The sequence below is a fragment of the Protomyctophum bolini genome (assembly GCF_963924005.1).
Source record: "Protomyctophum bolini genome assembly, chromosome: 7".
Taxonomy (NCBI): domain Eukaryota; kingdom Metazoa; phylum Chordata; class Actinopteri; order Myctophiformes; family Myctophidae; genus Protomyctophum; species Protomyctophum bolini.
The window spans coordinates 34489136-34517052 of NC_137868.1; the positions used below are offsets into that span (position 1 = coordinate 34489136).

At 41.7% G+C, this 27917-nt stretch overlaps 1 protein-coding gene across 1 annotated transcript; it reads left to right on the forward strand.

Moving 5' to 3' along the window:
* The first annotated feature begins 451 nt into the window (after positions 1–451).
* On the forward strand, positions 452–26281 carry LOC308319120 (uncharacterized protein). Its single transcript, XM_080768978.1, has 11 exons — positions 452–603; positions 1011–1173; positions 2918–2989; positions 3489–3565; positions 4394–4494; positions 5975–6091; positions 7412–7486; positions 21051–21189; positions 24053–24135; positions 24370–24466; positions 25760–26281. Exons 1-11 carry the CDS (start codon positions 544–546, stop codon positions 25925–25927), a joined length of 1152 nt encoding a protein of 383 aa, XP_080625104.1. The 5' UTR covers positions 452–543; the 3' UTR covers positions 25928–26281.
* The last annotated feature ends 1636 nt before the right edge of the window (positions 26282–27917 follow it).

The window sequence follows — 27917 nt, forward strand, 5'->3', positions numbered from 1 at the left end:
ATTAGATCCTCTGTAGTGTTAATCCTGCCTCTGTTGGCTTGAGTGAAATTCAATATAATAATGTTTGATGGAGCTCACGGGATACAGGGACCCCTGCAGGCTACTTGTTATACTGCACAGAGAGAGAGAGAGAGAGAGAGAGAGAGAGAGAGAGAGACAGAGACAGAGACACAGAGAGATTCCAGTTTACAGTATATACTGCATACATATATATTTCAATGTCAATTAAAGGGAGCTGATATAGTGATTTTTTATTTTGTTAAATTAAGGACCAAATTGCTATATTTCCCACTCCCCATCATTCCTCAGTCTATATTTAGACGACATTTTTCGGGAAGTTGTAATTTTTTTTATTTTTTTTATTTTTAACGACATATGCTCTATCTCACAATAGCCCATTTTGAGCCTTATCGGCCTCCGTATAGTACCCCCACCACCAGGAAGTGCACTTATTCATTCAATAACATAAGGCTACGTTACTAGTACTAATGTGTTTTCATGAATAAACTACTATATTAAATGTCAACTCTGATATAATTGAAAATGCGTAGAAGAACCGAAGGTCAAGAATCGAGCGAAGAAAATGTCAGGGCAGATCGAAAGGTATGACCAATCTGACGATAGATACTAACCTGATAATAACGTGTGTGTATGTGTGCAATGTTGTGCATAGCAGTAGCCAGCTAGCAGCAGCTAATACCGGCTGCTTGCTCATTTTATGCCTCTCCAAGGCAGCATGTGACAGTTCATTCATGTCATCATTACAGTCACATCTTTGGTGCTTCAACTGTTGATCTTTCCAGTAATTACACTTATATAGGTAATAGTAAAAACTAAAAAATGGAAGATCTATGAAGCTCACATCACTGCGATGGGGTGAGAGTAAAAGAAAAAATACAAATACTCAAGTGAAGAACACTCAAAACATTTACTTACTTACAACATGCATCTGTGGCTTTTTTAGTTGAGTGGTGATTAAAGTTGCTTGTTCTTCTCCTGTGCACTTTAAGGATGTAGATCAAGGACAGCCCATTCAACCTGTAGTCCAAAGCAGACTCAGCTATGGGTCCGTGCTCATGAACTTTGGAAAATGTTTGCTGTTCATCATCATTGTCCCTCCGTTTCTCAACTATGCATCACTGCAGAGAGAAGGACAAGTGTTGGTGCCTAAAGGTAATCATCGTCCAATAACACACACACACACACACACACACACACACACACACAAGCAACATGAGGTTTTGTTTGACCCAATTGATTTGAAAAAAATGTTGTGTATAACAGACTGAAAGAGAAAGTACATTTACTAAATGTTAATGTTTTTGTATATTTTTCTTTTGTGGATTTTCCATGTTCTTTTGATGCTCGCTTTGATTGTAGTACATGTGTTAAACATTTATTTTTATGAAATGACAAAGGAACATGGATGCTGTTCATTCAAGTGCTGTGGATGATAGAAAACATTTGAAAAGGGAAGGGTGACTTCTGTTTAATTCTCAACTGTTCTGGATCTCATTATTTACATCATAAGTTATGAGCTTTCTATCTAGCACCTCTGCTGGAACACTCCATCATCGCAGTTACTGAGCATGTGCAAACCTCCCGCAGGAGACCGTGCCACGCCCCCATGCATGTTCCTTCTTAATGTTCCTAGACTCCTAGAGGAACATTACAGGAAGATGTTTTGACTTGGGGCTGCGGTGGATTGAGTTCACGCAACCCTCCCCCATGGTGGAAAGAAAACAAAAAGCTAGATGCCCTTCAGCACCTGTCTCAAAACACATGCAAGCCAAGTTTTACACCCGGATATGAAATACTAGGTATACCAACGAAGCCGCCCTTTTACTGACTCGCGCCGGGCGTACAGCCGGCGGAACTGCTCAGCCTGGTATTCCTACGGTAACCTAAGTAAATTATGCTTAAACGGTTAAACCTAACCTTAACCTCAGTAAAACGGTGCCAAAACAGTACCTAACCCTATTCCTAAACTTAACCCCAGTAAAACTATGCCTAACCCTGAACTTATTTCTAACCTTACTATAGAAAAAAAGCGGAGATCCTTGCACACTTAATAGTTAAAAAGGAGGAAAACTTTATTAAACCGACATGTTTCGGACCTATACGGACTTCATCAGGGCTAACAAAACACAGAGCAACAAACTAATTAAATAGGGCTGGAGACAGGTGGGGACCAGTCCAGCAATCAACCACTTGATCACGTGGTTCAACTCTTTACATCGTTATTACACAAGAACAATCAGACAATCAAGTAGAAAAAAGGGAAACATGTGGATGTGTGTGAAAGGTCCCATCAAATGAAAAAAAAAAACACACTTAAAGCTATACAGATATATTGGAAAGGCTACACCATTAAAAACAGTTATAAATGTAATATAATATATAGCATATAACATGTATAACGGAGGACACAGACAATACCTATAACCTATAAAAAGCACATGAAGTCATTATTTCTAACCTTATTCTCAGTAAAACAAAAGAAACAATACAAGAACTGCTGCACTGAGCGGTCGGTGTGAGCCGAGGTCGGCAGAGAAAAAAAGAGAGGGCCAGATGGATTATGAGCGACAGTACCCGTTACCAAATACTAGGCTGATGTTTTATTCTAGGAGTCACGTAGGCTTAGACGTAGGCTGACAAGCAACAAATAAGGAATTTCAATCAGGTTTATCAGATTAGAATTTTAATGATGATAATTTCAGAATTAAGTGTGGGATGAACATACATCTATCGTATGGGAATATCTATGCAACTGTTACTGTAAACTTGTGTCAAGTATGTGCAGTGTCACACGGCCTACAACAGTGTGTAAATACATTTTATTGTATTTGATTTGATGCTTGATGATTTCTTTTGTGAACCCTAGTCTCTTCTATTTGATCTTTCTCTGATACAGACGGCCTGGTTGTTGATGTTGGTTTAGGTCAAAGGATGCACCTACTGTGTAAAGGACGAGGAAAACCAGTTGGTAATAAATGCATTCTATAAATGTATCAATAAGGCCCATAATATATTTACAATCTAAGGCTTAGGTTGTATATATAATATGAATATAAAACAGAAGTAAGAGGGCTTAGATTCTAAAGGTCATTACACACTGGCGAATTAGCGACGTGATGCGAATAAGCGATCTGAAAATGCGAAATATTGCATGTTGCAGTTCGCCTGCGAATCTCTGCAAAATACGACACCAGAGCGAACAAATAAAGAGCGAAAACGGTCGCATTTTCGCACATTCGCCACTGATGTGGAAGCTTGCATGGACTTCAATAGTTTATTTTTAAATGCGAATTATTCGCACGAATATATCGCGTCGCCAATTCGCCAGTGTGTAATGACCTTAAGCCCTCTTACTTCTGTTGTTTACTTGTTGTTTCTGGCAACAAATATTTTTTTGCTGTGTACAAAGGATCATATTAATGTATTGTCAAATCTAAGCTCAGCCTAACCTGTCTATTTCTCTATAGTCATACTGGATGCCCCAACTGGGATGTCATCGGACATCTGGTTTCATGTCCAAGAGAACATTGCCTCACTGACAAAGGTGCGTAATGGGAAAAGTTTCTGAAGTATATCTGAATCTAATATAGATTTAATATACATATTATAAGTATATCTCACGTGTATCTCACTGATAGCTGAGACAGGTTGGATCTGTTGCATAGCGCCGCTGTCGGGTGGAAATCTAGTATGTCCAAAACAGTTGGTAAAAAATAACCTGTGTTAACTTCCAATGGAACAAATATAGTTATTATATTAGCCTGACACTTTCACTTTTACTATATAGCAAACGGTTGAGACAGAGCTTGGCTATATTTCTTACTTTTGTGTGACACTGTAGTATGACACGTTCATTTACAAACAAAACAAAACATGGAAAATATGGAGACAGCAACGATATTATACAATTTAATGACGTTGCGGTGGAATCACACACTGGTCTGTAAATAACCAATGATATTATCCATATATGTTCTAGTTGTGGAACTTGTGGGGCTTGTAGGGTCAGTGCATGTACTGTAGGGGCAATGTAGCCATGTGATCATACTGCATACGCTGAATACGATGAGGATTCAACCTTTTAGAAAGCTGTGTCTGACAGCCCTCAGCTGTGACCCAAATGAGGTCACTGGCTTACTGTGGAATAAACTAGCTGAATAACAACAACAAAATAAACATGTCCACTCCTGCTCCTGTCTCTTGAAAAAGAGGTTGCCTGTTGAAGTGGTACTCTAGGGTGACTGGCTATCTTCAGTGGATGTCCGCTGAATTGAAAGCCTGTCATATATCTCATGTACTATTCGAGAATAAAGTTATTTACAAACAGATGAAACTAGTTTTTGGCCTTTCCATAATTTGTCATGTTGTTCAGGTGTGTACCTATGACAGAATGGGGCTGGGGTTCAGCAAGCGGACGATGCAGAATGAAACCACAGGAACTGAGAAGGTTTGGGGGATGTCAACAACTGGACGGTGAGTGTTCTATTGTAGTTGCCATATTTTGTACACTTGCATCTTTCAGGATATAGTCTTATACAGTGTATACACTTAAACCCTAGAGAACTGGACTCAAATTACAACTGTAAAGGAATAGTTCACCCCCAAAAACAAAATTCTGTCAGTACTACTTACCCTCATGCCAGTTGAAACACTGAAACGGTTTCTTTGTCCACATACAGTAGCAACACTTCATAGTAGTAACTCTGGTGACCTCAGAGTTCCTAAAAGCAAAACATAATCATAAAATTATTATTTGCTGAGCTTGTATGACATAGATCTCTGCCTACGAGTGTAAACATGTATACTTGTCCTCGTTGAGCAGAACATGATCATTTTGATGGTTTGAATTATGCATTCAACGGCAGATCATAAAGCTGTATAGACAGTATGAAAGAAATGAAAGGCAGTGCATTAAGAGAGAAATGGGACAACTGACATGAGGCCAAATGTCAAATGGCAATAATTCCGAACATGAACTATAATCGTGACAAGGTCCCTTCCTTAAATCAGTGTTTACCCCTTGACTAATTTCCGTGTTAGGCCCCCCTCACCGATTGCCTATGGCCAAGCAAGCAGAGTATCAGACTAACAAGACTGCTCTGCATTATGCAGCTCTGCATGCCACAGCACAGCCCCTTTCCTACCCTGTCCTACACTGCCTTAGGATCCGGCCCTAATCTTCCTGTCTTTGACACGGTAATGCGTTTTGTTGAGCATTAAATCTGTCTGAAAGATGAGCGGGCGCGGTTCGCCGATGGTCAGCAGTCTAGTTTACCTTGGCATGGGGCCCAGCAGGCAGCAGGCGGCAGCCTGTTTTTGACGCAACCAATCAATTTCCCAAGAATTCAATATCTCAGCAAGCTGTGGCTTTGATGACTACCTTTCCACTGTTAGTGCCATGAAACCTCTTCATTACAGCGCAATGCTCCAGATTTGATATATTAGAGCTAGAAACCCAGGACAACAGATGGCTGTTAGGGAGGAGCTGCTGTATTTCACGCCATGATGATGTTTCTTCTTGTGATGATGCTGTGTATGAGCTTTTTGGTGGCGTTTGTTTTTCCTTCCGAGTTGTTTTGGATTTCAGCAGTGCTATTTATTTTGGTGTACTTGTAACTGAGCTGCTGTGTCCAGAAAGCAATTAGATACCTAAATTAAACCATGCTGTTGACCTTCACTTTCATACTGTACATACACCTGTTACTCATTTGTATTGACACTTTGGGGGAGTGTATTCCCTTCTCTGTTTTTCTCTTAAATCATTTTTGTTTTCCTATAATGAGGCTCTCGTGGGCCCCTAATGAACTTATTAAAGAAAATAATGAGAATAATGATGGCCTGCTTTTCGGTTCATTTTGCTGCAGTCTCACCTTGCTCAGTAAATAAAGTCCCTGGCACAGTTTGCGACGTGCCCTGGTTCTTGCTGGGATTAATGAGTATTGTTGTGTTGCAGGATGGTGGATGATCTCCACCGACTCATCCAGGCTGCTGCCATCGCCACCCCTTTCATCCTGGTGGGCTCAGAGCTTGGCACACTTAACGGCAGGTTCTACAGCCACATCCATGATGTGTGAGTCTTGCACTGTATACACACTGGAGCACATTACAATTACAAAGTTCTCTGTTGCACTGTTTCAGGTATTCTCTCTAACAAGCTGATGTTATTCACAGTATTGTAATTGACCCTTTTAGTAATTTGATCTTAAACCAAAGATTAAACATTCTAAGGTAAGACTTTTATTCATCATTGAGGGACAATTGTATCATTCTAGTAACCAAAAAATAACAAAGAAATGTAGTCTATTGCGTAGAGCAGCGGTCCCAAAACTATTTTGTCCATGCACCCCCTGTGCACCCCTGTTACCTCCTGATGCATTTTTAATATGATCATGGGTGGCAAATAATCACAGAATGTCACTGCACTGAGAGTCATGCAGCTGTTGTATATTCCCGCAGCTGTTGTATACATTTCCTTATAACAGTGTTTTACCAGGTTTTGCCGTTTGTGCTAAATAACACCATAAAACCGCCAATACCCGGGGGCGCCCCCTGGCCCAAGTGGTCCAGACGCATGCCACATATAGGCTTTGGCCGGAGTCCCGTTCATGGCGACCTAAGCCCCTTCAATAAAGGCAGAAAAGCAAAAAAATAAGAAATCGCAAATACACTTTTCATCTGTGTCTTTGGCCACTCAGAATAGCCAAATGGCATTGATCACGCCTCCAGGTCTTTAATTTACTCAAGTTAGGGAATAAGACCTGGTACTTAAGACACGCAAAATACAGCCCAATGACTAGTAATCCAAATTTTACAATTGCCATGCAAAACATAGAATCACAGTAAATGACTCAATTCTGTGGGATTCATTCTCTGGATGAACTGAAGAATATTTGCAACCCACACTAATAATCCAGTATATCTATGTACTGCATGTGCAGTGCCAATGCTAATTCCTCAGGTTCCTGGTACTCATCTCAAATGCAGGCACACAGGACATAAATATTGTAGCTCCCTTCCCATCATCATCCGAGCAGCGCCCAGATCAGAGACAACGTAGTGATTAACATGACCAGTAGCCTGCTCCTGGGTTGAAAGATTTACAGTTTAATCAGCCGCGATGTCACGGACATTAAAGTAGTAAATTAAGTGGTGGCGAGTGGATGACACCTGCAGAATGAAAATATTGCCCCTGGATGTGGTGTGTGGTCATCCATCTCTGGGGAACACACAGACGGACAGATATACAGACAGACAAATGGGATGGTGCCATCCATCACATGCTCATTATGCTCGCCTCCCCCGAAAGTCGACAAGGGTAACAGTCAATGAGTCTTACTTCATCTGTGTTTATGAGCTATATTTATGTGTCTGTTGTTCTTTCTGTCCTCAGGCATGTGTCAGACCTGGTCCTGATAGATCCCATCCCAGAGGACATCTTTGAGGAGGACCAGTGGAAGGAGTATTGGTGAGTGCATGGCACTTTCCTTACTGGGAAATGGGATGGACAGAGAGAGTGGGTAGAGAAAAGGAAGGAAGGAAGGAATAGACTGAACAGAAGATAAGGTCTGAATTATGGAGCAAATAGGGGTTATAAAAAGACAGGATAGAGAAGCAGAGGGATGGATTGAGTGGCATGAAGGTAAGAACATGGAACGAATTGAGGGAGAGGATAAAGAGTCTGGGATGAAGGGAGGCGGAAGAGAGAGCAGAAAATAGTAAAGCATGGAGGAGAGAAAGTAAAGGAAAAAGAGGATTAGGTTGAAGAGACGGAAGGGAGCTGGGGAGACCCTGTCTATTGTATCATCCAAGCTCCAGACTCCCTCCTCATCATGGCCTTCATGGTGAAGAGTCCTTTTAGTTGATTATCTTTGCTGGGCGGGGCGCATTAACATGATTAATCGGAAGCCAAAGAAACTCATTAGTTGATCACATTCTCTTTCAGCGTGAAACTGATGAGGGGAGAATTGCGATGTCGTTGATGGTGACATGGTGGGGCTGTGGGGGGACAGCACATCACAGCAGGAAGTGTAATAACAGTGTTTTAATTTTACAGGCATGATTCATGTCAAGCTATAGCCATTGAAACGTCATATATAGTAGCCATTCATTGTCATATTGGATGGAAGGGTGATTATTAATTATGGCAAAGAAAGCAAGCAAGCATTTTTGGCAGACCTGTCAGTTATGCTAAGCTGTCAATATCGCCCATTCTTTACACAAGGTGGCAGTATGCTTACGTAACAGCATAGCATAATGATAACTAGGGATTTTCATAGCAATTTTTCACTCGATTACGTTTTGATTAGTCGCATGATGGATAAGCACATTTTTCCTTTTTTTCCTATATCAATAAATTTACGTGTTGTAGAGTAAGGAAACAGCGAGACAGGAGACCTTGGGTGCATCGAGATAGTTTACTCTCTTTCCACATACAAAATATTACAGTACACACTGTCGGTAATAATCACAACAACAGAATAATCCGGAACCGGAAAACCAGGCTCTCCCTGAACCTGTGCTCTTAAAGGCACGATTCAGTATTTCAGCCGTGACGAAAGCGCCCCCATCCAGAGATACTTCCGGGACCTACTTTTGTGTCGCTTTTGTGTCCTCATAGAGTTATACCTCCGTCGGACTAAATCTGAGACTAAAACAACCACAAAAGTCTCATTTTACCGCTTTCCTTGCAACAACAAAGCTACTGGTCTCCCAAATCTGGCTGTGACAGGCCGTCTGCCCCACACTGAATACTATCGCCATTTTGTCAACTAAATCCTCCATATGAGATCGTATTAATGCAAAGTAGATTCAACATACTCAACCCTGCACACATACTAAATATGCCCCCGAAATATTATACTGAGCTGACGTAACGTACAAAATGACGTCGGACTATAATACCGAATACCTCTCCTGGTGAATGTCTGTCAATGTCATTAGATGTGGGCATCATGTGGGTCACCACAGTGTCAATAGATTTTTATAAATAGGTTAGTTATTTGCATTCAGTGTTGTTTTTGGCAGCAAATTTAGATTTTAGTTTAGTCATAGTCTTTGGAATAAATCTAGTTTGTCATTTTAGTTACCTGAAATGTTTTAGTGTAAGTCTAGTTTTCATGTAGTTTCCATTTAGTTTTTGTCAGTGAAAAAGGATAGTCTACACATTTTGATCGTCATAGTATCAGTCGACGAAATCAACACTGTTTGCATTGCCATGCATTATGAGCTTGTAGATCTGCTATTCTCCCCTTTTATTTTTGTAGAAAATTTTCAATAATGTTTTATGCAAATGTTATAGTCGATTCATTTGATTAGTTCAATGGCAGTTGAGACTAGCATGCCGTTCAAAGCTGCTGTAGTGTTTGAGTCTAAGGACTATTCCTTCACTGAAAACAAAATGGTTAAATAACTTTTATAAATCAAATCTCTTTGGTCATTTGACACCATATTTCTAAAGTTCTTTCCAACAACATTGGCTCACCGGTTATATAACTCAATGAGTTTAGCCAGATAAGAAATGGATTCTTTGAAAATGGCCTAATTTGTACGTGAGTCAAAGTGGAGCAGTACCATTTATCAGGGATGTGTGTCCAATTATCCCCTGATTAATAGGCATTCATTTCCCTGCGTACATGACAGTGCACCCACAATCCAATTACTCTGTGCTGAAGCAATGGAGAAATGAAATGAGCCAAGGGCTTACATTTACTCTGTAAAGAATTGTTTTATTATTGCTTTCTATAGCAAAGGGAGCAGTGATAGTAAATGGAGTGTGATGTATAAAGATAGAACTGCAGAAGTGATATGACGCTCATCTCTTTACCCTGCACCATTGCATCTCCTCACACAGGAAGTGCGCTTTCTCCAGTTGCCTTGCATATACTGTAGGTTATGGTGACGAGACATCCCGGTTTGGCCGAGATTGTCCCAGTATAAGGCAGGTGTCCCAAGTCCTCCAAAAATATCTAAAACACTAAAATGTCCCAGTTTAACATTCACTACCAAATTGTCCCGGTTTTCACCACAATTAATTTTACGGTAACACTATGGTAATTGGTAACACCACATGGGGTTTACATGAATGTTATTTTCTGTTGAAAGGCACAGTCACTAATGTGTGTACATAATTGTCACACATAAAATAGAAACAATAGCAGATCTACAAGCTCACAACGGGTCACAAGGTTGTACTTGTGACACGTTAAGGTTTGGGTTTTGGAAAATGTGTACACTCTAGTGTAGGTGTGCATTTCTGTCAGTCTAACGCTGCACAGTAAACACCTCCTCATTTAAAGTGTAGACCCTTATGGGTTCAATTTGGATACGCTTTTTATGCGCATGGAGTTAAATTAACGCTGGTTACTTTACTGTGCGTTATTTGGTACACAAGATAAATCCTCCAATAGGGAACAGGGCTTCACCTGAGGAGGTTTGTGGGGAGACCGTATCAGCTTTGCACTGGGACCCGAGGATTTACACATCAAAGCCCTTCTCATTAAGGGTGGCTCACTCCCAAAATGAGTTCTGTTATATCCTACAAAATGAATCACCACCATCTCCAGGGAATAATACTCTCGAATTCTCTCGCTCCCTCTCTCTTTATCTATATACAGTGTGTACGTACAGTATCTTTCTCTTTCTTTCACATGCATTCTAACACTTGAAAGGCTGGGGGGGGGGTGTTGGATTATGCAACTTTTTATTGTGGGGGATTTTCCTCTGAAGACATTTATTTCCCGGTGCACCTGGCAAATGTCATAGATAATTCCACCAGCCTGATTGATACTGTCCTACGAGTCTACAACGCAGTATGGAGAAGGATATAAAAACAGCATGTTGTCAGGTAGCATCGGGGGTTAGCGGTCGCCCATCTGTTCTTTCTGCCCAAATTGCATTCATGACGAGAAGCAGCGTTTCAAACTGACATTTCTTCTTCTTGATGAAGTTTCAACCAGCGTCTTCCCCCCCCAGAATGTCTCCACTTGAAACCAACTCTCCTCTCACAATGGGGTGTTGCTAGTCTCTCTCTTTTTGAGGGGCGCCGCCGCTAGCCGGCTAGCCCCTCCTATGCCCAGCTTTGTGTGTACCCCATAGTGATTATTTGATTGATCATGTCAACAACCCATGAGTGTGTCAGCTTAGGAGGAGTGGTCCAGGTGACCGTCAATTTACAGCAGGCCACGCTGGATGGACGTCCGATTGAGTTACAGTAGGAGTCTAAAATCAAGAGAATGTTTCCTGGCAACATTCATCATCTCCCTTGTCATTAAGATGTCCGCCAAGCTGCACACAACACATAAACACAACTGTTCACGGAAACGGGCACGCACGGCCTGCAGTGACTGTGTCCTCCTCTAACCTGGAGACTGCTCAGTATGACAGCCAGCGTATGAATGTCACTTTGACTGACGACCCACTCAGGCCTCCAAAGTGCTGCTATGCCACTCATTTGGTTTGATTTATAAGCAGTGCTGGGCTTTGATGTAAGACAAAAGGAGGACGCTTCAATCCGTCTGCACCGCACTTTGTTAGCTAGATGGATTTACGTACCTAACAGGATACATGTTGTGAATGGCACCTTTTAAGTTAACACAGAAAGGCATTCAGTGTTGTAGGGCTTGATTTATTGATGTGTAGACCTGTGTGCCCAATTGTGTGACCAATAGGAGTGATGCGTTGTGAGCTTGTAGATCTGCTATTGTCGGTACGCGACACCCAAGCACAACTAAGTATGTATATGAAAGGCTAACTATTCAGATGGAGCATGTCAACTCAGATCTAAATAAACATGTAAGCAGCCAGGGAGCAGGTTACAGGTACAGTATAAGCCTGAAGGTCCTCACACACAGCCAACGTGACGAATATACGATGTGAACATGCATCAGAGAATATTATTGGTGATGTCTCATTCATACAGGTGGATGATTTTATTTGCAGTGAGAAATCAACGTTTCAAAAAACGAGGTCTTTATTGCCTCGTTATGTTCACATCCTGTGCGAATGTTCTCATGATTACCTTCTCCAGTCTCTCTGGATAAGAGCCTCTGCTATTAATGTCTACATTGTGAATTGTATGACACAAACAGCAGTTTAAGTTAATGTAAATTGACCTAGTAAATGCTCCCATGTGTGTATGGACCTTGGTTGTATGCTTAGTTGCGTCCCTGGGTCATGCACCAAACATAGCCAAACTCATAGCTGTGAGCTTGTAGATTGGCAATATTCGGTGCACAACACCCCCTCACATCTAACGGAGCATAAATCTGCCTATACGGTACATTCACGGCACCCACTCTCACCTGGGAGCTGAACCCTGCTCTAACCCTCACCCCAGCTGCCCCTGGAGCCCAGACTGACAACAATCACCGGCCTAAGCAAGTAGGAATGGCAGGGAAAGGAAGTAACGGTTGCCATGGAGCATAGTAAAAGACTCAAAGAGATAAGCCTATCTGAAAATATGTTGCCAGCTGCATTGTGTTGAGATATATATACTGTGTCTGTCTGTCTGTCTGTCTGCCTGTCTTCCTGTCTGTCTGTGTGTGTGTGTGTGTGTGTGTGTGGGGGGGGGATTATCAACCTAGGTGCCTGGACCGCTAGGCTGGCCTGGGCCGGTGTTGATATTTCTAATAGACATGAAGGCCTGAAAATGAAATGAGCTGTATGCAAAGCTTGGCCAATCAAATCCAGATGTTACATTTTGTAACAGCTGGTTTGATTGAATGGGTTTACCATCCAATCAAATTACTTTTGTGACCGTATTTGGCCAATCAAATCTGGACGTTATGTTTTTGTGCTGCCCGCAAGACCATTTTAAAGGAAGGATACTCAAAGTTTTTACTTAATAAAAGTAGATACTGCATTTACTGCAATATAGAAATACTCTGTTACAAGTAAAAGTCCGGAATTCAACGTTTATTTGAGTAAAATTACAAAAGTATTGGCTTCAGAATGTACAAAGTACCAAAAGTACAAGTACTACTTGTGCAGAATGTCCCATTTAAAGTTTTCAAATGTATAATAATCTGTTGAAAAATAGCAGATCTTCAAGCACACAGTAGTAAAAGTACTGGAAATTGGAAACCACTGCACAATCCACTCTTATACCACTCCAAAGTGATGTGCAGTTAATGATATACAGCTCAGCCTGTGGTTCCATAATGGCTCCTGTGTCTCCACTTCCTCCATCAGCCTCTCTCTCCTCCCTCCCCTGACTCAGCTGGAGAGCTCCACAGATTCCCCGGCGGAGTCACGAATGCCAATTAATTGTAATTAGCGCCACTGTAAGCGTAACTATTGCTGTTGCGCTCTGCTAATGAAGCAGGGCTGCCTCTGCCCCTGTGTGTTTACCCCATGGTAATCTATAGTATTGATGAAATTGAGGAATTTAGAAGGCTGAGGGGATACAGGATACAACCTGAACATTGGTCTGTGCTGACTGGAGCAACAATGCCACCATGTGGCCAAACTGAGTATGAAACTGAGGTTTCAAAAGTGGACTCTTGTGTGTGTTATCTTGCAATTATAGGCCAGTGGTTCCCAACCTGTGGGCCATGAAGATACTGCAAGTGGGCCACTAAATAATTGGCAAAACCTACAATTTAATATAAAATAATGTTTTTTTTTGTGATACCAGTGAATTGGAACTTAAAGTATACCATGTTATTTCCAATGATCCAATCGCAACACAATAGATCAGGACTACTCAAGGGTCGCAAGCTAAAAATTACAGTATTATTTTGAAACGCATATATTTATTTTGTAACAGACTACACAACTAGTCTAAAAATTAAGGAAACGCACAGTAAAAACTAAAAAGCCACATTTCCATCTATAAGGAAAAAAACAACATTGTGATTGATAAAATTACAAAATGAGGCTTCATTCACAAAATGTGAAGAGAACATCACAGATTATCACAGGTGAATGAATAAGTAAGTGGTTAAAACTCAGCTGCCATCAGGCCATATCACTTTCCCTTGGAACAAACAATACAATACCTACAATCTTGTTCAAAACAATGAAAATAACCAATTATATTTGTATTGGTATGACCATGATGGGTTCGCATGCGGCCCACAGGCCAAGGGTTGAGTAGCACTGCAATATAGACTGATCACTAAAATGAAAATGCACACGGCCCACCCGGCTGCCACATTAAGTGGTCAGACGTCAGATGGGAGGGTCCGGTCACGAACAGATCTTCAAGTAGGGCCTGATCCAGAACAGGTTGGGAACTGCTGAGCATGCGCTCCTATCCATAACGAATTACGGATTGCAAGGTCGGAGTAAGTGCTTGCATCATTTGTCAGACAACAGGGCAGTGGGTCTGGGTCAAGGCATACAGTAGGACAACAGGTCTGGGTCAAGGCATACAGTAGGACAACAACAGGGCAGTGGGTCTGGGTCAAGGCATACAGTAGGACAACAGGTCTGGGTCAAGGCATACAGTAGGACAACAGGTCTGGGTCAAGGCATACAGTAGGACAACAGGTCTGGGTCAAGGCATACAGTAGGACAACAACAGGGCAGTGGGTCTGGGTCAAGGCATACAGTAGGACAACAACAGGACAGTGGGTCTGGGTCAAGGCATACAGTAGGACAACAACAGGACAGTGGGTCTGGGTCAAGGCATACAGTAGGACAACAACAGGACAGTGGGTCTGGGTCAAGGCATACAGTAGGACAACAGGTCTGGGTCAAGGCATACAGTAGGACAACAGGTCTGGGTCAAGGCATACAGTAGGACAACAACAGGACAGTGGGTCTGGGTCAAGGCATACAGTAGGACAACAGGTCTGGGTCAAGGCATACAGTAGGACAACAGGTCTGGGTCAAGGCATACAGTAGGACAACAACAGGGCAGTGGGTCTGGGTCAAGGCATACAGTAGGGAGTGGCAAGAGAACAAGGACATGCCACAAACTAACTGGGAATAACAAATAAGAAGTACCTAAAGTAGCATCTATGTATTCTAGGCCACAATGGGGCCGCTAACAAGGGCCAATTGGAAAGGAGAAGAAAATAAATGATTGTTGTGCCAGTTTGACAAAAATTGTATAAAAACATTTTAATAGCTACATTTAAATTAGCTACAAGTTCAGTGTATTGTTGTATTGAGATCGTAGATATTTTATTTATTTATGCATGCTATTTCACAATATAAACTAGTTGGTATGGAAAAGTTTGGGATCCCCTGATCTTGTCAATCGAAATAAGTTCACAAGCAGCAGGTGCATATAAACCCAGACAGAGCTTTAACGCTGTTGTAGCTTGGGAATCGATTCATGATGATTTACTCATGTCAGGGTAGGATTAGGAATGATGGAGTCATCTTCATTCCTCAGGACTCAGAACAGAAAACGAGAGTCGAACAGACTCAAAAAGCCAAACCTTTTGCTATTTTCACTACTTTTGGCAATATCTTTAGGCAAAAGTAAAGAAAATGGCCGGCCGCACTGGCCGGTTAAGACTCACCCTTGGCTTCCGCGTGCGGTTAGGGTTAGGGGATAGACTTGGCACCCCCTTCACAGTTCAATCCATTCAACACAATCCAACCTGTTCTCTTTCTAGTATAAAGCAACCAGGTAGACTTTAACACTTCACTCCTCAGCCAAGGTAATGCAGTCAATGTTCAGTCAAAGTGTCAAAGTCAGAGGCAGATTGTCCTAAACACAACAAGGAGAGCTGTTGTCCACACATATCAGAACTCATGGTCTCGAAAAACCTGGCCTGTATATAAAATGTATGAGCTAAATAATAACCAGCTTAAACAAGGCTTTGTTTAAGCTGGTTATTATTTAGCTCATACATTTTAGCTTTAACAAACAAAACCACTGGTACAGTTTAAATATAACAAACCCCAACCAGTTTCACTCACCAATTACCTGGGTAATGAATCGACACCAGTAATCAGCAGAGGGCACCACAGATTCACTGTTTTGACTGATCATACAATATAACAAAGTTGGTCAGCATTTAAACAATTGTGTCTCAGTAGACCTGCGACTGATTCACACCATTCACTTCACAGTAGGCTGACACAGTGACACTACTGCTTTTACCAAGCTGTGACTAGTCAGTGACTGCTGATTTCCAGTTGTGGAATCCCCACCCACAGGAATACACAGACAGCAGTGAAACCAATACAATATAACCAATAGAAATCTAGGCTACTTTATTGTGACACTTTGTGCACCAGTTGAAACATGTTAGATTCATGTTGTTTTATATGAAGTCTTAAATCTTACTGTATGTGAAGTTGCCCGAACGGCCAAGGCTCCAAGAACAGTCAGAAATGTTCGTTAAGGGCTTTTATTTTCCCCAAACTCCTCCACCAACCTCCAGACAGTTTTCTTCAGTGCAATTCACATACAAACTAAATACTGGCCAACAATAGACCAACAAAACAAATACTTAGGCAAACACAATTGAACAAGACCAAATAGGATGAGAACTCTTTTCAGGTTAAACCTTGGTCACACAAGGCCCTGTAGCTCTCCCTCAGGACTGTTACCCATGTTAAAGCCCACAACCAACTAACCCACCTGTCCCTGCAGCCTCCCTTAAATAGGGGTGGATCCTACCACAGGGCACAGAACAATTAGCAACATTTCTTCTCAATAAATACTTATAAATAAATACTGCCATAAATAATCCCTTGTATAAAAGTAACCTAAACATACTAAAGATGTGTTACCATTAAACAAATATAAGTAAGCATGAACACTCAATGACAAATACTCAAAGCATAAGAAGTAACCCCCCTCCCCTGCATAGCACTTGGTCCCTTCCTAAATCAAGGGCAATGCCACCAGCAGTGCAGGAGAGACAATTAGCAAACAATCAGTGAACACACAGTTTTCCATACACAAGTTTAAAACATTAGTCCTTGCATGTTATAGAAAGCAGTTTCAAGTGTCTTTGTATATAGGGCACGGGTTGCCCCGTGACACTGTACATTGAAGACTGTCTTAGAACCCTATTTTCATCTTAGTTATGTTACCTATAATGATCATTGGTAATTTAACCATTTTATCATAGTTATTATATAGTACTATATAAATATATTATATAGTTCATTGACCGGGGTCCCCCAGGTCTATACTCAGCGCTCTCCTTTTACCCCTCTACACCAAATCTCTTTGCGGAAATAGCCAATCTACAGTAAAAGCTCAATGTGTAGCATTGTGCTGCATTATGAGTTTGTAGAGCTGCTATTTTCACTGAATGTTTGCCTACTGTACTATGACATGCGCAGATTAAGTATGCTAGGGTCCATGTGGTTAATGAAATCTCTTTCTCGAAGTTTGTGAAGAACTGTTATTCTCTTTCTGTTATCAGAAATAGCCAGTGGTGAAAGACAAAGAAGTAATATCACAAGTTACAAACAAAACAAGTAAAAGAGTTTGGGGGTCCCTGGCACAAAATATTTTCAGACCGTAATCTGCAGGCCAACTGCATATCAACGTGGTCCCTGACATGAAAATGTTTGACAACCACTTGTTGTATATATATGGTGAGTGTGGTAAACGGAATGCTCGCCTCAAAACACCCTCGCCCTCATTTTTTAAGAAATACGTTTAGGGGTAGTGCATAGTTTTACTGAGGTTACGTTAAAGAATAGGGTTAGATTTTGGCACCCTTTTACTGAGGTTAAGGTTAGGAATAAGGTTAAGTTTAGGCATAATTTACTGAGGTTACGTTTAGGAATATCAGGTAGAGACGAGAGCGCTCCGAGGTCGCTGAATTTGCGACTGTGTTTTGAGGTAAGCGTTCTGGTATTCGTGAGGGCTTATGTGAAAGTCAGTGTAACATTTAGTTCCATGCTCAATGCCTCATTCATGTAATAGGTGGTAGAAGCTCCTCTCTTTGGCTAATATTACGCTGTAGTGATTTGACTCGCTGGGGATTATTCTCTTCCAACAGGGCTCAAATTGTCACTTTCTCTTTGTGGGTACAACAGTTGAAACTACCTAATCATGCAACAGAGAACGTAAATATTCCCATTCTCTTGTAATAGTCGGTGGAAGCCGACGTAATAGTCATTTTCTAAGTGCTCTGTGTGAGAGTAATAGTACAGTAGGGGCTTGGCGTTAAGGGTCCATGTTTAAATGTTCTCTGCACGTAGTAATAGTTGGCAGAAGCTCATGTAATAGTTGGTGTTTTGTCTGTGAGCGGGCTCTCAGGTAACAGAGTCCCTGCATATTGAATGAGATGGTAATGAGGGGGAGGGGAGGGGAGGGGGAAGGCCTTATCACTGCGGGGCCAAATTCCGACAGTGAATTGCGCAGTTGTAACAAAAGTAACAGAGCGTCCATTCAGCCTGCACTAATCCAGATGGGAAAGTCAAACAGCAGAAAGTCCATGGCACAAACTCATTTCATCACTTTATTAATTTAGATATTGCCTCCTCGCTCCTGCGGGGAGAGAGAGAGAGAGTGGGGGGGGGGGGACTGAAATGACCAACATCGGTGAGGCGTTTTGCTCTACATGGTTCCCCCACTACGTCTCCTCCCGTTATCTGTTTAATTCATCCCGCCAATCTTGGCTGTCTTTACCCACTAAATTTCCCTTTGACACGCATGCCTTGCTTCGCATAATCCCCACTCCGGGGCAGAATTAAAAATGGAAAAAAGAGGAGGGAATAGGACAGGTGGCTGGAGAATCCTTGAAATAATGTTCAATGCCAGGTCCAGGAATGATTTGACCAGATTCAAACTGGGGGCCTGATAGGGAGTCAGGCTTTTTTCATATTTTGGAATCGAGAGAGAGATGGGTGGTGTGTGACAGGTAGACTGAAAGTCACCAAAGAGCCAGGCCGAAGAGTCGCTGCTTTAAATTGTGGTGGCAGCATGACTTCAGGGGGTGGAACTGTAGCATGCAAGATGAGAATGTCAAAATGTCACTCTTCAGAGGTCTGATTTGAAAAAGTTTTCTCATTCGGACGAAAGCTGAAAATGAGAAGTGTAGATTTATTTTTCTTTCTTTCTTTCTTTCTTTCTTTCTCAGCCTGCATCCAGTATTGACCCGTAAGGAATGAGGCGGAAGCGTTTATCTCTCAACATCCATTTAGAGCGGTTGAACAGCCATTCATTGGTGTTTATGTCAGTCTTATCTGACCAATCAGTATTGACATGCCGCGCTAGAGCACAGCATGATATTTCAACACAGCTCTGTGGCCAGCAGTGTACCGTATCAACAACACATGATACGGGGGGGGGGGGGGTGGATCTTTTACACATGAAAAGTGTGTGTTTATGATTTTGGGTCGTGATAAAAAGGGCATAATGGCAACAGAGCACTGCAATTTATGGCGCCATGCGATATTGACATGTGCAATGGAGGCTAAGATGCTGCACGATGTGTTTGCTTTGTCAATGTTGCGGCTTGGCTTGTTAGACCATGTGAATGGTGTTAATGGTTTCTATGGTTATTGGGTTGGCAAGTTAGGAAATTAGTGGAAGACGTATTTTATTGGAGACCAGATCCAATTGTCTATGACTAGGGGCCCTATTGGACAATAGCTCATTTATACATCTATCCATAAATGCACTGGAGAGTACATTTGTATGTACGTACGTACGTACGTACGTGTGTATGTCTGTAATCCACGTAACTCGAGAACCATTCGCACCACCAACTTCAAATTCGACACACACGTTCCACACCCCCACAGGGAGTGCAGTGTCCGGTGTCGAGTCCGTCGGATAGCCGGTTGTCCAGAACAGAACAGAGCATTTCCAACTTGCATCGTTCCAAGTAGGCCAATGCCCAATGGGCACCGCTCTGGACAGGGACCCTGCCCAGGCTCTGGACAGGGCCCAAATTAGCCAATTGAACACACCTGATCACCCCCAGATCTATATGGAGCTGGCACAAAATATTTTCAGATCCGTGGCCTTAATCTATACCATTTTTGGACATGCCCTTGACCACAATAGAAACAAGTCCCCAGTACGTTTTTGTACTGGGTACCACCGTGCTGTTTACATTTCTGACTAATAAAGTATTCAATCAATCAATCAAAATGACATGAAAATGCTTGAGAGCCCGCTGATAGATACTGAGTGTCTTGGGGCTGCTGTGCAGTATTTGGGGCGTCATGTCGGGGGGGCAGGCGGTGCCATGTGCTGCCACAAGGCGGGCGCTGCTATTGATTGGGCTCCACAGGCTGAGACCAGCCAATTCAGAGCACCAGTGAGCCGAGACCGATTGGGCCTCCTGAGTTACAAAATCCCAGCGCTCTTCTTCTCATCTGCCAAGAAAAAAACACCCTGTATTTCTCATTCTCCAGTCAAATGTGTCCAGGAAGAAGTTGCATTTTATTTTAATGGAAATGTACTTTTATGAAGAGGAATATTCATAGTTTGGTTAGGACTCTTCGCCATCCAATTTTCTTCCAATACCTCCGACTGTAGTCGAAACGTTGTCCATTCAGTCAGCATTCACAGTACTTAAAGGTGCAGTAAGTGATTTTCTTTTGTTAAAATAAGTGTTAAATAGCTCTATATTCTGATAGCAATCATTGATATAAAGTGCTCATTCAGTAATAGTGGTCTCCCTGGTTTTTTTTCTTCATGTTTTCATGTTGGGATGCCATAACCAATTTCATTCCAAATCAGGAGAGAGAACTAATACAGACTATAAGGATAAAGAAGTGAAATTGGAAGTGATGACACAAAGAAAAGAGCAGACACATTTTAAACTGTAACATTGAAGCTGATAAATGCGTACCCCCCCCCCCCGCCTGATTGGCTGAATTTGGCAAAAAAGGAGAGATACAAGGTTTCTGCCCGACAGCAACGATACCAGACAAACAGCTTGAAGATCTTCTATTATTGAATTAAAAAAAAATCTTGAATAAATGTGGAATAATTTCGAGTCAACAAAAAACACAAATCCTCTCTTCCGGGGGTCCCTGGCATAAAATCTTTTCAGATGGGGGTCCGCGGCTCCGCGCGCGGGCAAATACATTTTAATTAGGGGGTCCTTGACCACTGACGTGGCTGATAGCAGTGTGCTTGTCTTCAGGTACGGCAAGCTGCTGCCATCGCTCCAGATCAAGCAGTTCTCAGCTGCTACAGGGCTGAGTCGCATGCTGATCATCCTGGGTGTGATTGAGCCAATCATCAAAGGACACGACATCTCAGAGGACGTCATACAGCGGCAGGTCAGGACAACACGCATGCATGCACGCACGCACGGACACACACACACACACACACACACACACACACACACACACACACACACACACACACACACACCCACCCACCTCACAAACCTCAGGCTACATTCATTGTCACACACAAAAAAAGTCCAATAATTTCCTTTTTGGACAGTGTGAAAGTCACAGAGGGGTTCAGGGTTCTTTTAATACGACAGCACTAAAGGGTTCTATTAATAGCAAACTGCAAAGTCCTTGGCTGTTTTTATATTGGCTTACTTTTTTGAGTCCGTGTGTATGTGCTTCATTTCTAATTACTGTAGGTTTCTTTGACCTTGATAATAAAAAAATTGTAATGTTGTGAATGAAAGTTTTATTTTTAAAAGAATAATAATTCACATGTCTGTACACAGTAACAAGTACGACAGAACCTCACAGTTCAGAGGGAGAGTGCATTGCCATCATCGTCCTCTGTGCATTCACGCCACAGCCACAGGGTGGTGCTAGTGGAAGAATAATCCCCTTTGTGTGGAGAGATTCGAGTGCATGATGTTGTTGGTAAAACCATTTCCCCCCGTTTCATCAGAAAATGTGCATTTGCCGTTTTATATGACGCCAGATGTCATTTTGAACAAATGAATTGCAAGCCAATCGACGTGACATCGCAAACAGTGCAGCGTCTCCTGATGCGTGCTGTATGGTGAACTCAGCATTCTGACAGGTCATTGTGAATAGCAGCCTCGTGTGGAAGGCTGTTAATATTAGCTTACAAGCTTTTCCAGCCCTATTCTGTATTAGTGCAGATGAGCTTCTGTGTGAGGATGTTCCTTCACAGTCTGTGTCACAGCTGCTGGGATCTGGAGTGAATCAGTAGGAGCAACAGCAGCAGCAGCAGCACAGTGACACTCCTGTCTGTCACATGGGCCTGTACTCATTTGACTTACTGTGGGGTAAACGTCCCGGACAAGAGGAGCAGTAATGGGTTGTTGTTGGGGAACAACAACCAATATCCTACGCAACACGCCGAGACATATCGCCGCTGTCCGAGGGGGGAAACCCTGTCTGTTCCAAATTGTTCCGTTTTCACAGAAAGAAAAAAGAACCTGTGTTCCAAATGGAGCCAATGTAGTTATTTAGTCACAAGCTTGGGTTAATATCTTTCATGGATTAAATACTTGTAAAACACACAGATACACTTTGTTTTGGGAATGGTGAAAATATCAGATTTACATGCTTTCTTTTTTAAGAAAAGGGTTACAAATGTAAGTGTAACACACACACACACTATCTAGTGCGTAGATGACTGTTTCAGGTTCATGTACTTACTTGGTCCAAATACTATCATGAATGTCACCGATATGTCATTGAAATAAAATTGAGGCGCCACTGATCCATTTTAAGAGGCGTAGATGATAAAGAATCAGGAATTAACTTCAGGTTCGAACGATTCAGGTTCAAACCTAAGCCATTTTAAGACACCTTGTGCTGCCATGTCCACAGTCTGATGGCAGTAGTGATGAGGGACCTATTTCAGCTTTCTGAAGTATTACAGTTGTTTCCAAGGAGATAAGGACAATCATTGTGCTTGAATTCCCCAAAGAAATAAAAAAGGTTTTTGAAGATGGACTAGAGTGAAGGTTAACGCACGCACGCACACACGCGCACACACACACACACACACACACACACACACACACACACACACACACACACACACACACACACACACACACACACACAGACAACTCAATAGAGCATGCAGTCCATTTCTCAAGGGCATGTTCTGTGACCACTGCTTAATTGAACTGGGGCAGAATTGTTTGGCTGCTATGTTAATGGCAGTGAATCTTCTTCTCATCATGTGTGATAGATTAAGTTAAGGGCAGTGTTGTTGCTCAGTTTGAGAACTTGTATCCGATTCTATCGTCCTGTGGCATTTTTTTTAACCAAATCTTGGATCTATTCTGTTCTATTGTACAATGGGCTTTAATGCTTGTCAATCAGGATCCATTTATCAGATTAAGTTGTATACTTTTATACATTTTACTACTTTGTGTCATATGCAAAGTCACTTGTTTAATCTGCATCCTGTTTTCTATCCCAATTGGATCATAATAATTGGTATACCGACCTGGAAATTAATTTTCTGTTTGATAAAGAGTTGGGGAGATATGGACACTAGTATAATACAGAATATAGAGCACTTGTCCTTAACACTTACTTCAACCAAAGAAAATCACTTACCCTACCTTTAATCAAAGTAGTAATCGATAGGATTTTTTTATTTTATTGTTGCAGTCCTACTGTGCTTTGATCTCATCTCTGTCTGGTGGATATTACCTCATATGTCCCAAACTGTAGCAGAAATACAAGCTTGAAACCCATCATTTTGAGCTTTCAAGCTTGTGGATTGTTGTAAATGGCTTTCGCCTTTACTTTTCAATTTTTTATGGAGGGACAGACAGTAGACTGACAGGAAATGGGGAGAGAGATGGGGGGGAGACATGCAGTAAAGGCCGTCGGGATCGGGAGTCGAACCCGCGGCACACTGCCAGACTGGATTACCAGCCAAGGTACCGCTGAGCCACGGCCCAGGCGTATCTGCTACTTTTGATGCTTTTATGTGATGCGTTAATTAATTAACAAAATTAACCACAAAGCTTTAAATATGAAGAGGTTTCTGTCCAAAAGCAACGACATGATATTATGGAGAGCAGGAGCCCATTATTTTATCAATGTCAGGAGTTCACTAATGCAAAACACATTCCTGGGCCATGTGAGTAACTGAATGCTGGAATGTAACGGTAAGATCTTTGTATTAATATAATTTCTCCTTTTTAAATTCTTTATAATTAATTTCTTGTAGAAGTACCTGCTAAGTAACCCGGCCCATCAGAGCAGTGCAGTGGACGAGCACTACTTCCTCAATGAGAGCGCTGCTCAAGTCAGGTATGACAAGCTGCTCCTTGATTGGTTATTATAATTATCATTTTTACTTTACTACTGTATGCAAAGCTCATCCTAAATGCTTTGCTCAAAACTCCTTCATGCAATTTGCTTGTCATCATGGACTTGCTACTCAAAATTAGCAGTTCATTATGTAACTAAATAACTACGCTTAGAATGCTGTATAAACATGAAATCAATGCTTTATTATTGTTTCCCCCCTTCTTCTTCTTTAAGGGATATCACTAAATTTAAGCCTCTTTCCAGTCGGACATCAGTGAGTGTGATCACTGGAGACTCTTATGATGAGCAGATTCCACAACATTTAAACCAAGTGAGAATTTACATTAACTTCGTGATGAACTATTAAAGGGGCATGAAACCCTAGGCTGAATTTATCATTTTCTTATTTTTCCTCCCCAAGTTCAGGTTTCAGAACGGCATAGCAGGCTAGTAAGCAACACAGCTGCAGCTGCTAAACACATTAATAATGGGTATTCTTTATGATTTAGGTGTGCCCAGAGTCACGGGTGCCATTGGTCAATTCACATGCACATTCACATACTGTACTTAATCTGACACACACATTATTCATCGTATCAGCTGCAGCTGTGTTGCTTACATCATGATGTACTATCAATAAATAGGTCAGCATTATGCAGCCTGCTATGCTTGTAGTTTCGGTCTTTTTTTTATTTTTTTACCAGAAATGGAAAACAAACTACATGAATGGGGTTCAGCCACATTTTTCATACCTGTGGTTCTACTTGAAAATTAAAATTAAATTTTCAAAGGGCAGTTCACAAAAAAAACAGAAGAAACCTTTTCCTGCTATCTATTTTATCGATTTCTGCCGTCACCCCAATACAGTGCAATTGGTTTGAGAATTACATTTCAAAAACAGCAGAAATTGTCCTGGTACCTTATTGTTAATAGTTTCACCCACTGAGAAGTATTTCTTACTGCAGTACAGCCGCTATGGGTACATCCAGACAGTAGCTTCAAGAGGCGTCAAGAAAGCACGTACTGTAGAACAAGCGTCTCTCCCGGGTTAACAGCTGGTGAATGGAAATGCCGCTAGTGCGCACTGCGCAGCTGCAACTGCAAAATAACAGAAATGCTTTGCTGACGCGCACTAGCGTAATTTCCATCCTCCTGCTGTTTAAAAACCTGAAGAGACACCTGGTCTACGCGCTTTCTTGACGCTACTGTCTGGATGTTGTCCTGGTCCATAAAGGTGCATAGTAGCACCTAGTCTGACTAGTGAGGAGGCTGTGGTCCTGATTAACCATTCAAAACACGAGGGTTGTACAGTACCTCAGACACACAGCTAGTTGTTGATCGTCCGGATCAATAAGCAGGTGATGGTTGATATGTACTGTATGTTTCCTCACATGCCCCAAAAGGCATGCAACAACTTTAAAGCAAAACTTCAGGGACTACTTTTAAAATCATTGCCGTCTGAAACGCTGATGGCGTTATTAAATTAACTGTGCAACTCTATAGTTTAATAATTGACGACCCATAATGACATGCCCAAATTTGGGATGCCAGGGTTAAAGCAGTTAATAATAGTATTATTTAGTGTTACGTACATACATTAACAATTGAATATTTCTCATAACAGATGGTCGCAAAACATCAAGCTAAGTTCCTGGATGAGTCCTACCCATCAGCCGCGCGTATTCACATCCCAGGAACAGACCGTCAAATGATCTACACGAGACCGTCCGTCATCAGCCAACACCTGAGGAAGCTGGTCACTCAAAGACAGTCCAAACCACAGAGCGCGTGAAGCATTTCTTTACTTCAGTGTTTCTCAAACGTTTTCCACATGCAGTTACAGACCAGTAAGGGTCCATTTGGATATGCTCAGAGTTACAGACCTGTAAGGGTCCATTTGGTTCCATTTGTATATGCTCAGAGTTACAGACCCGTAAGGGTCCATTTTGGAACCACCTCCAGGAACCCTGAGATTCCTTGGGACCCCACTTTGAGAACCACTGCTGGACTTACTTGGTCAAAATAATATTGACAGTCTCCGATATGTAATAGAAATAAAACTGAGGAGCCACTGATCCATCATGCCCTGCCATGCAAGTTGTTTCCCATTCTCAAATTGTCATTAAATTGTCATCATTTTTTACAAGATGAGATGCTTTTCCAATTTTGTATATTCATTTTATTAACATGTTTGACACAGTTGGTTACGGTACAGAGCAGAACTGTGATTTTTTGTTTGTTTGTGTGTGTGTGTGTGTGTGTGTGTGTGGGGGGGGGGGGGTGGTCATGTATGATATCTCATACATGGCTAAATCAGTGCCAAAGTTTGTTGAAGTGCATTATATGGAGACAATAAGTAAAAAAGGAATAAGATATGCACATCCCCACAGTTTTAAAAAATGGTGCTGGATCCAAAGAAATTATCAAATGAAGAAAAAAGTGGAATGTCCGCACACGATTATTGAAAGATTGTCTCTTTGGGATAGGTTCAGGATTGTGATTGACCGTAAGGGTGAGCAGGCAAGGCCACCGGCCAGGCTGACCATAATATGAAGGAAAGGCAGAGGAATTCCTTTTTCAGGTTTTTTTTATAATATTTTTTTATCCCACGATTTTGTAATCCTTTTTTCACCCCTGTGTCAATTATCTAATGTGATCCTGGGCTCTACACACCCTCCGCCAACCTGGGGAAAGCAACGGACTTGAACTCATGCTTCCTTCATGCATGAGTGTCCAAGTTGCTCCTTTACACCTGACAGGGGGGAGTTTCCCTGGTTGGACGTAGTGCGTGGAAGGAACACGTTATTCCAACCAGTTCCTTTCCCCTCTTTTTCAGGTTTTTAATGTGTGTGTGTGTGTGTGTGTGTGTGTGTGTGTGTGTGTGTGTGTGTGTGTGTGCGGTTTGTTCTGGACGCACACGGTTTGAAGGTTGAAGAAAGGTAGTGGTTCTGGAGGTTGGGAGACAGGAGACAGCACTGGTGGTGTGGTGATCTGAGCATGCATCAGGGAATGAGTGCAGCTAGTTCTACTTATATAGCCTCCCACACCTGTGCGTGGCCAATGAACAAGCCGCCACTCACTCAGGCTTGATTGGGTGTCACGTGTCAGTGACTCTCCATGAGCCTTTTGACAATTATGACTCCCTGTCTTTATTTCAACCTAACAAACAACGTTTCGGCCTTTCGGGGTTTCTCATGTTAGAACTTGAGAATATATATATTCGATATCGTGTGCGGACATTCAATTTTTTTCTTACTTCAAGACAATGCCAGTAAGGTTTTGGCTAAAAGGCTAAAAAATATGTAGTTGTCTCAATGTCTATTTGCAGTGCATTGCAATCAGAATCAGAATGGTTAGGGATATTATTAAGAAACAGTTACAAGTTGTGTGAATATGAGGGAATTTGTCTTATTGTAAATAAAAAAGGTTGACATCATTTAGCATCTGACTACTTAATGCCATGTTGATTACTGATAAAATAAAATAATAAATACATTTTAAACTGAAAGAAAGAACAGACAGCAGTGGATTATCCTGAGGATTTAAGTTTAATTATGACACCACATCAAAATAAAAATTTCCAACAGATCTGGAATTGTATTCCACCCATATACATGCATAGCAACAACGTTTTTTAAGAAACATTTTTCTCCCATAATTAGGACATTGGAATGATCATTTTACATCAGTAACCCAACCAACCTCCCACCCGCCTTGTTCGTCAGCAATAAACTTAATTCTTGTACAATTTATGTTTTTCTTTTCCCTATGGGGTTACAAAT